The following is a 12,454-nucleotide window of genomic DNA, read 5'->3' as shown; positions in this document are numbered from 1 at the left end:
AGAGTCATGCAAGGATAGCCTTCATAAAAAGTGGGAAGGTAGAAAGTATGCACAAAAATAAAAAATATGCTTTAATTTATATTTAAAATAATTTCAAAATTTGGTCTCTTTACCTAACTGGTAATATTAACAAATATTTTGAACACCCCACATTTTAACTACCAAAATCACATTTTAAAAAGATTTCCCATAGTCAATGGCCTCCCCCTGCCAGATCCCACAACCAACCAGTTAGGAATAGAAAAAGCATTCATTTAAGCAAAAATCTGTATACCCACCATTTAATTGTATACTTGAGGTTTGGTTGACTGACTGTGCTATCGTCTAGGAAAATAGTGGAGCAGGAGCTGTATTTCCTTGCTATTTGTCCTGGAGGATGCTGGAAAACAATGGCGATAAGACAATAACAATTAAACAGGGCTCAAAATTCTTCCAAAGAACATCATCCCCTTAAACTTCAGATCACAAAGGAAAAATGTCTTAGCAAGAAATGTGAATACTACCCAGCAAGAACAATATAAAAACACTTTCTTCTTACGATGAAATTCCTTGTTCTTCCACATATAAAAGTCACCACTCATAGTCCCAAACGCCCTTCATTGGAAGAACAGTACTCTTGCTATCAAGCATCAGAGTGCAGAATCCATAAAAATCAGCTGCCCTGGAGCCTGTGTGAAACAAGCAGACTGCTAATTACACTAACAAAAGCTCCCAATTAAGGGAATGTCCTGGTTTTATGCACCAAGACTCTACTGTACTCTATTCTTGGGGTACAGAGTATTTGGGGGCAATGGAAAATGCAGCCAACGTTAATTTAGAATCTCCTGGTTAATCTACTTGAATTTCAAGAGGTGATGTTAAAAAAAAAAAGTATTCCTTTGTTAGGGCAAAGTTATCTTTTAAAGGGAAGATTATCTGATACTTTGCAAAAGAGTATCAATGGATGATCTTCACATAGTGTGTCTGTGCACTATGTAAGGAAAGGCGCAAAGAAGGCTTGTAAGTTGAAGTTACAACTTGGATGTCAATTTTCATACCTATTAAATTGATCACAACATTCTCACTAAGACACTATTAAGGCACTAAAAATTCTCTTTCTTTTTTTAAGCTCTTATAATAACCACATTGAAATCATGTAAGACACACTAAAATATCAGAAGCTAATAATAGCTATTAATATGGGAGGCAAGTTTTTAAAAGTTCTCATGAAATTTTCCCTACTAGTGTAAAATCTACTACAAACAAAACCTCAACAGATAAGTTTAACACAATACAGTGGGGCCTTGACTTACGAGTGTCTCGACTAACGAGCCGTCTCTCGGCCGATTTTTTGCTTTGAGTTGCGAGCTAAAATTCGGGTTACGAGCCAGCTTCAGATACCCCACCGCTAGTTGGCACAACGAACGTCACAGTAAACGCCACAACATCAGCCCAGCATCACGTGTCTCACTCGTTCACTTTTTGATTTGACATACGAGTAATTTGAGTTACGAGCTCCATCATGGAACGAATTAAACTCGTAAATCAAGGCCCCACTGTAATTCAGTAATTAACAGATGTTAATGAATTTTTGGAGATACAGGATAACTTTGGAAATAATCCCAAAAAAGCAGCAAAGGGACAATAATAATTCACTTCTATTATTGTATGGTTTCAACTATTCTGATTTCTTTACGATTAAAATGTGAACAGAGTCAAGGAGAGGAGCTGAGTGATGCACTCTAGTGAGCACTCTCTACAACCCTTCACATTCTAAGACACTACCATTCTGAGTTGCAGGGCAGGAACAACCCTGGGCACATAGTACCTAAGGTTCAGAAGATTAACCTGAAATCAGCCCCACTGAGGGGCTGGCCAGTCTTGGCCTGGGATTGCCCAGATGTTAGCCTTAGCTTCCAAATACTAAGGGTTGGTGTGCCAAAGCCCTCACTTGGCCAGAGTATGCCAACTCAACTTTTAAACTCTTATTTCTAAATTGAATAAAAATCATAAGTATTAAGTTATAAAAGATTTTTATTTTCAGGGTATGTCATCACTCTAAAATATCATCTGGGCTTAACTCATTTGTTGAATGTCAGAACTACAAGATTCATAGAATGTAAACCTCTTGATCTGAAATCTACATCACTAAAAAAAAAAAAAAAAAAAAAATAGTGTTCTGAATACTTTACGTGTATTCATTTACAACTCACAAACTCCTAGGAAGGTAAGTAGAATTCCCATTTAAGAGTCAAGAGTCCAGAGAAATGAAGTAATGTTCCCAAGATCAAATCTAAGACACCAGAGCTCAAAAGGCATATTTGTGTGACACCAAATCCATACCTTTCTACCTATAGTTCTTCACTTATGCCATGTTCTCCCAGATCTTTTCATACAATACCCCAAAGGCCCTTTACCTTCTCTGACCCCAACTCAACCTAGAACCTTGTCGACAGCCCTTGCTCAGGACTCCTTCCTGCCATCTGGGCCGAGGGTCCTTCCAGGTGCTCTTAGGCTTTTGTGACTTCTGCAGTACTGACCAATCTCCGCTGCCATTTCCAGCTCACTCGTCTCTGTTCTCTAGGATCTAGACTCCAAGTCTCTTGGAGGTAAACTGGATAAATTTCTTGAATCAGCAAACGCAAAGCAGCTTCATCCAGGGACCAGAGAGCCTTTTTGGCCCAAACCACAGCCATCACACAGGAAGCTTGCCTCCATGGGCTAGCTGGTCTTTGACTGGTCATGACAGCACAGTCTCAGCAGAAAGGAGCATGCCATGTCAAGCTGGCAAACAGGAGCTCATAGCAAGGGCCCATGCCACTGGTCAGTGAAATGCTGACATGTTTAGGACACACCTCAGTGGAGCTATGGCTGGCTCTCTGTGACCCTGCAGGGAATTAGCTAATATGGACGAGACATTTCAAGACAAGTTGGGCTAGAACATGGGTTGGAGTCAGAAAGCCTAGAGTTCCGAATGTAGCTCTGCCACTGATTAGCTATGTGAACTTGGGCAAGTTCCTTAAGTAGGATGATCACATGCTCTGGGTTGCTGGGGCAATCCTAGTTTGCCCGTGTTGCCCTGAAGTAAACAATATCAGCACCCCCTTTCACACTCATTAGTGTCCTGATTTGGACAACAAGTTATAAGGTTGCCTTGTGCTTTACCTCCTGCAGATTCAGTACCTTCCATCTGTAAAATATGGAGAGCAAAGGCTACCCCTCATTGTGGTGCTGTAAGGACTGCATGGGATAACAAGTGGTGTGCTGAGCACAGAACCATGCTCAATAAGTATGAAGTCACTTCTAACACTTAGTTTCTACACTTTAACTTCTCATTTTCAATGGTTGAGTAAAGTTGTCCTACCACTTCTTAGGGTTCATTAGAATCAAATAAAAATAAAGCATTAAAAAATGAGGTAATATTACTAGAGGAAAAGAAGTTTTAAATGTTTGTAAAAAAAATATTACATTAATAAAATCTCCAAAAATGAATGCTGCATAATTTAAAAAAAAATTTATTCAGGAGAGCAAATCATGATCCTGATTAAAGACAGAACTGTGTGTGCACAGACTGAAATCTGCACCAGTTTCCCTTTATTAATATTAACTGAGGGCTTGATGCGCACAGAACATGCATGGGGCAGAGACAGAAGTGAAAATGAGGTGGCAGTGCCCTAACCGGTTTGGCTCAGTGGATGGAGCGTCGGCCTGTGGACTAAAGGGTCCCAGGTTCGATTCCCGTCAAGGGCATGTACCTTGGTTACGGGCACATCCCCAGTGGCGGGTGTGCAGGAGGCAGCTGATCCATGTTTCTCTCTCATCGATGTTCCTAACTCTCTATCCCTCTCCCTTCCTCTCTGTAAAAAAATCAATAAAATATATTTTTAAAAAAAGAGGTGGCAGTGCCCAATGTTACCACCTGCTACCTCCCGTACATTGCGGTACACAGTCTCAGTAAACCATGAGGCAGGTGAGGGTATTTTCCTCATTTTACAAACAAGGAAACATCTAAAAAGTTACACAGCTAATAAGGAGTGGACACAAGGAACATTCTGTGAAATTCCCCTGTGCAATCCCAGAGCATTCACAGTGGGGAAGGACATACATGTAGATGACACCAGGGCTAAGAGAAAGGAAAGTTGCATCATATCCTTCCAACACCACCATGAGCTCAGAGACACAAAGATAAAAAGGACAAAGTAAATAAAAGAAAAACTCCTCTTTGACTGCAAAGTGTTAACAAACTAATATTCCATAGAAAGAAAAAGGAAGACAAAATAGCTTTTAGCAGGTTCAATTTCTTACAGGAGGAAAGAAGAAAGGGCAGGAAAAGCAAATAGCCATGGAATTAAGAACAGAAGTGAACAAAATCATTACTCTATGAAAATAGAAAAATAAACCAACATCGGGTCTCAAAGACAAACACTAGGAAATGCCAATTTTGAGGTAAAATTTTACTCTGTTGTGTCATGCATGCTGTCATCTATATATATAAAAAGCCAGCGACCAGAACTTCATGATGACTGGAGCGACCCGTAGCTATGATGCCCACTGTGACCAGCGAACCAGCCCGATCAGGGGGTAGGGCCAGTCGGCCCCCCCCTCCCCCCGCCAGCTTCGCCCCTGATCGGCCTCTCCCACCCCAATCAAGGGCAGGACAGCAGGCGTACCCTCCCCCCTGCCCCCCACAGCACTTACCCTCTGCCGCCGATGGCCCCCACACCCAAGCAGGGAGCGGGGCTGGCTGGCCAACCTCCTGCAGCCCCTCCGCCCAGCCGGCCCCACCCCCAATCGGCCTGCAGCTCCTCTCTATAGCCGCCCTGCTCCTGATTTCTGCCCGCTACCACAGTAGGCGGTGGGGCCGGCCAGCCCACTGCCCACAGCCCCTCCCCACAGCTGGCCCCACCCCCAAACAGCCCCCACCACCCCGATTGGCCCATGGCCCCTTCCCCCAGCCAGCTCCGCCCCTGATCAGCACCCCCACACCAATTGGGGGTGGGGCTGGCCGGCCAACCTCCCACAGCCCCTCCCCTGGACACTGACCCCCAATCGGCCCCCCCCACCCCATTCAGGGGCGGGGCCCATCAGCCAATCGCCCTCGGCCCCTCGCCGCAGCTGGCCCATATTAGGAGTTGAGTGGCCTGAATTATGATTCTTCTGATACTTCTTTGCTGTTGATGCCCCGATCAGCCAGCATATGTATTCCATGCTGTAGTTTTGGGGGTAGGGTGAGATGGGAAATGAACTTATTCCAGAATGCTGGGGGTAAGGTAGGGCAGATGTTTATCTAAGTATAAGTCTTAAAATTGTTAATTTACAGAAAGGCTCAAATATGAGTTAGACTGGCCCCAGAATGTAAAAAAAACCTCAAGTTTCTTTCCTACTGTTAGCACTCTCTCTTCTACATAATTAGCAAACAGTTACAGAAATACAAATATGTCAAATATTTGCACAATGCAAATGTTTAAGGGTCTTAACCATATCCCATCTCCATTGCTATTCATAACTACCCTTTGAGATGGGGAGGCAAGTGGTATTGTCCTCTTTGCAGGTGATATAATTAAAGCACTTTACCAGGTGACAGTAAGTTGGCATCAACAGCAAAGAAGTATCAGAAGAATCATAATTCAGGCCACTCAACTCCTAATAAAGTGTTTTTGCTACACTACATTGTTCTTCAGCAACATCCATTCAAAATTCCCTATGAATGCAGTTATATTGGTCAAAAATTTACTGGTTCTAGAAGGTTATTTCTTTCCTTGGGAAAAGTTTAAAATTTTTAACAACGGAAGTAAAAAAAAAAAAGAGTTGTGCTTTGAAGAAACAAATATCTTATTACTGCAGTTAAAAAAATTGAATTCATTGAACTACAAACAAAATATTAAAAGCTAAAGACCAGCTATTTTGGAAAACAATTTGGCAATTTCTCAAAATGTTAAATAGAGTGACCGTAGGACCCGGCAACTCTACTCTTAGGCATATACCTAAAAGAAATGAAAACATGTCCATAGAAAAACATATATAATAATGCCCATAGCACCATTATTCACAATAGCCAAAATGTAGAAACAACCCAAATGTCCATCAACTGATGAATGAATTAGACAGAATGTGCATACCTGTACAATAGAATATTATCTGGCCAAAAAAAGGAATGACGTTCTAATTCTAAAACAGATGAACCCTGAAAATGTTCACTAAGTGAAAAACGCCAATCACAAAAGGCCACATATTGTATGATCCCATTTATATGAAATATCTGGAAGAGACATGTCCAAAGAGACAAGAAAGTAGAGTAGTGGTTGCCAGGGGCTAGGGGAAGGGGATGGGGTGTGACTGCTAATGGGCATGGGGCTTCTTTTTGGGATGATGAATATGTTCTAAAATTGACTATGGTGATAGCTGCACAACTCTGGGAATATACTAAGAACCATTTTATGGTAAAAGCTGTTTTTAAAAATAAATTTTTTTATAGAAGGGTACAAAATAGTCAAAGACCAAAGACAAAAAAAAAATATTCTATGGGATGGACTGGAACTGGAAATTAGGTTGTCAGTAAGAATTCATGATTTCTAAAATGCCTATTTCCTACATATAAATGGGCCTAGAAGCAATGACACTCCAGTAGCAATGAGTATATACGGAGTCCAGATCTGGTTTTCTAACACTGTTTGTCATGAAAAGGAATCAGGGCTCCCTGGAGAAATGGCTGATTCCAGGGCTGACCCAGGGAAATACAAGCTGGGCCTGGAAAATCTTGTGCCAAAAAACAAGGAAGAGAGAACTAAAAAAAAAAAAAAAAAGTGGGGCCATGACATGAGAACACAGAGCCAGTGTGCAAAGACTGTTACTAGCCAAATCTAGGACAATGTGAGCACCAAAATAATTAAGGACAACCAATGAACTATATGTAAATCACTGAAAAAAAAGATTTCCACAAGTCCATATAAAGATGAATGGATGGAAGGATGGATGGATGGATGATGGATGGTTGGTTGGTTGGACGGGAAGAAAGGGCTCTTAGAGCAGAATGAGACTTCCAAATATAAGGGTTTAGGGATGGAAGCTAAAAAATTACCATTTGCAATGAAAATACAGAGATTGGTTCAGGCAAGAATGATCAATAGATGCTAATTTGAGGATGGGAATAAGAAACAGGATATCTGCATGGTCTTAAGTATCTGCTCATAGACTGCTCATTAGTTGTAATATGAAAACTAGTCAATACACAATGGAGAATCTGGACAGCACCTTGTCAGGTGATCAAAATCAACATCACCAATGAGGTCAGTTGGATATAGCATGTCTCCAGAGTTGATACACGAATAAGGGCAAGGAAGTACTCCATGACATATTTTGGCCAGAAGTGCTGACCCGAATCCAAAATGAGAAATATTCTGTTAACAAAACACCTGGCCCTGCATTCTTCAACAATATCAACAGCATGAAAGAGAGAGAAAGTCTGAGGGTCTCTCCAGATAAAGGAGATGTAGGGGCACATCAACTAAATGCCACATGTGATCCTGAATTAAAACTAGCACCAGATGCCTGACCAATGTGGCTCAGTGGTTGAGCATAAACCTATGAACCAGGAGGTCACGGTTCGATACCCCATCAGGGCATATGCCCGCGTTGTGGGTTCAATTCCCTGTATGGAGCATGCAGGAGGCAGCCCATCAATGATTCTCTCTCATCATTGATGCTTCTGTTTCTCTCTCCCTCTCCTTTCCTCTCTGAAATGAAAATAAAAATAATAATTTTAAAAAAACCAGCACCAGAGATTATCATGCTACACAGGACATTATGGGACCACTTAATTTAAACAGCTGGAATATGAACAGTCAATTAAAAAGAACAGTATCAATGTTAAACTCTGGATTTTGGTAAGAATATTGTGTTTATACAGAGAATATCCTTGTCTTCGGAAACCCAGGGGAAAATATTGGGAAGTAAAGGGCAGAATGAAGGCAAACTACTCCAAACAATTCAGAAAAAAATAATATAGGAAATAATATAGGAAATGTAATCAGAGCATGAGGGAAAAATGATAAAACACTGGTGAATCTAGATAAAGGATAAATGCAAATTTTCTATATTATTATAACTGTCCCATAAATTTGAAATTTTTCCAAATAAAGGTTATTAACATATATAAAGTAAAAGAACAAACCATAACACAGATGCTCTGATTAAAGCCTTTACTTAAAGAGTAAGGGTAGAAGAGTCTGATTCTTACAGGGCTTTTCTGACAAACTGTTAGCACTCTCAGACTATGATTTTTTTTTCTTTCCTCTCTCTGCTCCAGAAGTCCCTAAGCAAGGTGATGAAGTTGAAAACTGAGGAGTTAAGGGAGCAATAAAGCAAAAAATAAAATGACATAGTGAGGAGGGTGAGGCGTCCATACAAAGCCTATTGAGCTCAAACAGGAAGAGATGGGTCCCTAAACAGATGAGGTCAAATTAGAACTGCTCCTTCCCACAGCAGTGTCTCAGAAATATGAAAACCAGGCAGCTTGGCCAAGAATATGTGCTGGCTGATTCAGAGATAAGATCCTCATACCACACACAAAAGACTAGGCAGAGGTGGGCAAACTTTTTGACTCGAGAGCCACAATGGGTTCTTAAACTGGACCGGAGGGCCAGAACAAAAGCATGGATGGAGTGTTTGTGTGAACTAATATAAATTCAAAGTAAACATCATTACATAAAAGGGTACGGTCTTTTTTTTTTTTTAGTTTTATTCATTTCAAACGGGCCGGATCTGGCCCGCGGGCAGTAGTTTGCCCACGGCTGGACTAGGGCTTCAAACACAGGAACGCCCATTGAGAACAGGCATTTTGTAGGACAAGTCATCAAATCTGTTCAGTGACCTTCACTTGGGTGCCTTAACAAGGACAATGTAGTTTCCCAAATAATTCCACACTTTATATTACACTCTATTTGTGCCTCATAACAAGAGTGATAGAATGAAGTGTAATAGGAAAGTGTAAGAAAAGAGAAAGCCTTCCATAGATGTAACCAGACACTCAAGGAACTGACATCTGTATCAACATTTTCGAATGTATAGCATTATAATTTTTAGACATTCTGAAAAAAAGAGAAATATTAAGAAGAGAGGACATAACAAAACAGCTCTCCCATATGAACATCCACTGTGTCAAGTCAAATGAATGGTGTGGGAACCAAAGTATCTAGGGCTCCTCATTGAGGTGTGAAAATCCTGTACTCCATTATTGTTGCAACGTTCCTGTAAGTCTGAAATGACTTCAAAGTAAAAGTTGGATTCCTTAACCTTATTGGAGTTTTAAAATCTTACTGAGATTAAAACCTTATTAACTGAAGCTTCTTTCACACCCTCCAAGCACATTTTATTGGTACTTACATAACTACATAGCGGTTGCTCAATAAATTAATGTTCTATTAAAAGTAAATCTCCCAAAAAGGCAAAAGCAAGGTTTAGGATATATATTTTTATTGATTTCAGAGAAGAAGGAAGAGGGAAAGAGAGATAGAAACATCAATGATGAGAGAGAATTATTGATCAGTGGCCTCCTGCATGCTGCTACTGGGGATTAAGCTCACAACCCAGGCATGTGCCCTTGACCGGAATCGAACCTGACACTCCATCCACTGAGCCAAATTGGCTAGGGTGCAAGATTTAAAATTTCTTGTCCTGGCCAGGTAGTTCAGTTGGTTTTAGAGCATCATCGTGACATGCCATCGTTTCGAGTTTGATCCCCGGTCAGGGCACATACAAGAATCAATGAATGAATGCATAAATAAATGGAACAACAAATCAATGCCTCTTCCCCCAACCCCCTTCCTTCCTTCCTTTCTCTCATGAATTAAAAAAATTTTTACATTTCAGTTCCTGGATCAAGCTTACTACATTCCTTGACTTCTCTGGCTGACCAAGTGAAGAGTATACCATTTTACAAGAAATCTGCTCCTCTCCCTTTCACATATAGTAGGCAGAAATAAACCCTCTAAAGCAGGATTCTCAAATGGAGCAGAACAGAATACACTCCATCCTGGGAATTCTGGTCTTCATTAATTATGAAAAAATATATCCATACTCAAAATACCAGAAAGACTTTCATCAGTTCTGATAGAGAACTCGGAAAATTAAATAGAATTTATCTATATTCTAATGGGCAATAACAATAACATCGACATCTTTATATGGTGCTATAATTAGTTTGCATGCACCTACCTTATTAATTTCTTCACAACGGCATTTTGTCCACATTTTCAAAGGGCAGGGAAGATAACATTACAGCTTTAAGTCTTTCTAACACATAGCTGCAGTGCCAAGTACTTCAAGATCTATAAATATTTAATTGCATACAATCTAGAAATCCTTAGACAAACCCTTGTAAGGTCAAATACTCATTCTGGTTTTCAATATGAGAATTTATAGCATACTTATTTTGGTAATTTACCTCCTTCATCATTCCATACCTCATAGAGATAGCTTGTTCTAAAGAAAGAGGTATGTATTTAGAGGGACAGGAAGGGATGGCTATAATGTTCTTGAACTCCACCCTCCACACTTCACAGGGGTGCAAGCTGGGGCACCATGGTGGGGTGCGAGTGGAGGGGGAAGGAGTTCATATGGAGCCAGCCAGTCAGTCGTACATGCTGCTCAAGGAAGGATAAATGATCACAATGGAACGCTTGATGCCTGGCAAGCAGGGGAAGAATATACCGCTCAGAATGGCCAAAAGTCTAGAGCTAAATCTTTTTAAACTCTTTAAAATTAAACTGTTGTCAAGTTTATCCTTTCTTTGAGAATCAAAAGAACATACACATTCTATTGGATTTATAAACAATAATTAGGGAAAGGAAAGTGTATGGAGGAATACAGCCTCATAGAAAACAATTATGTGTTTATTCAAATGAAACTGAGTTACAGAGAGAGAAAGAGTAATCTGGGGTAGGAATAGAAGAAAAAAAGGATCAGAAATTCAAAAGAAGTAGCTTTCATTTGGACCCATGTGGTGTTTGCTGTGGTATTGTTCACACACCTTCCCATAAACAACATCAGTCTGTGGCTTCTGGAAAAACATTTGGGACAGTGGATAAATACCAGCCATGCTTGTCCAATTGCAAACCGTAAGGACACTGCCATATTCTTCACATTCTCCCAAGTATCGACAAAATACATGAACCATTTTCACCCATCCCAGACAGTTATTTAAGCTCTCTTGACTATACAGTCATTCTGAAGGTCACAGGTACAGTTTCACTTACATGGTTAATGAAGAGACTCTTGCGTTTTTCTCTCACTGTGAAAACAAAAGATGCAATAAAAATGTTACACGACTGCATGCCAACCCCTTACAGGTCACCGAGGACTAGCCCTCTGTGCCGTGATCCCATTCTTCCACCAACCAACATATCCAGTTGCTCCATTACTCAATATAAGAAAGAATATGTGACCTGCACAACAGAGATCTGAACCTGGTTAATAGAGCAAAATATATACCCACTTAAACTATGGCATGCTAACAAAGTAAGTGTATGTATAATTAACTGAGGGGTAATAGCTTTCCAATAACTAAATAAAATCTCAATTAGCAAATCTCATAAAACTTGTACACATCCATTAATTTAAGATAAGTAACAAATAACAGGACTACTGATTTCTAACCTGAGCAGACCCACAAGGTGCACACACACAAAGGTCCATACTATAGGTTCAAATATAAATATCAATAATAACCATCACAAGCATTAAGATACATGACAAAATATGCTAGAAGCATTATTAGCATTGAAACAATTCCTCCCCCTGATAGGTCCTGAGGAATAAAGCCAGGTTTCTGATTAGGAGGCCTTTGGAGCCTCTTGCAACACCCTCTCCCTCATGGAGGCTGATAACATCACAATACAAAATACTGTCCTATCTCAGAGATGGAGACCATAGTGTTTATCGAAACAGAGGTCCTCAGCCCGAGAAGTACATGGGTGACCAGGAACCCTAAGAAGCTTTTTCATGACCTGATTATCATTGAACTTTGCATTTTCTTTCCAGAGTACCTAGTTTTAAGGGTACATACTAATCAATCAATACATTTACTGAGTAGGTCATTGTAGAAGACAGAAAGGTTTCCTTCAAAGAGATGACATCCTGAGCCTCTAGGAATCAAGAATGCCACCTTGGACACAGCTATTGGAGTTGGGAGGGTAGAGGGCTTGAGCAAAAAAGAAAAAGAAAAAACTCATGGACACTGACAACAGTGTGGTAGTGATTGCTGGGGTAAAAGGGCAGGGGGGACAGTGGAGGGAAGTGAAGAAGGGTATAGGGAGGATAAATGGTGATAGATGGAGACTTGACTTGGGGTGGTGAACACAGATGATGTGCACCTGAAACCTGTATAATTTTGTTAACCAATGTCACCCCCAATAAATTCAATAAAAAAGAATAAATAATCAAAAAGGCGCTAGGTACAAATCCAGCTTACTATCTGAGG

General features: G+C 40.4%; 1 protein-coding gene across 2 annotated transcripts in view; it reads right to left on the bottom strand.

Annotated features, from left to right (window-relative positions):
• Positions 1-12,454, bottom strand: part of CCNY (cyclin Y) — a 169,617-nt gene that overhangs the window by 52,751 nt on the left and 104,412 nt on the right. The window contains exons 3-4 of one of the 2 annotated variants that reach the window (XM_070429668.1): positions 11,232-11,266; positions 279-379 (exon numbers count right to left, since the gene is read on the bottom strand). In XM_070429668.1, coding sequence (XP_070285769.1) covers positions 279-379; positions 11,232-11,266 — 136 coding nt within the window. Of the gene's footprint in view, positions 1-278; positions 380-11,231; positions 11,267-12,454 lie in introns of those variants that run through there. The other variant, XM_070429676.1, reaches the window with a different exon arrangement.

The sequence above is a fragment of the Myotis yumanensis genome, unplaced genomic scaffold (genome assembly GCF_028538775.1).
Source record: "Myotis yumanensis isolate MYYU_CA2020_CCGP unplaced genomic scaffold, mMyoYum1.0.hap1 SCAF_1, whole genome shotgun sequence".
Taxonomy (NCBI): Eukaryota; Metazoa; Chordata; class Mammalia; order Chiroptera; family Vespertilionidae; genus Myotis; species Myotis yumanensis.
The sequence above is the reverse complement of the archived record's forward strand: the minus strand, read 5'-3'. Positions and strand labels throughout refer to the sequence as shown.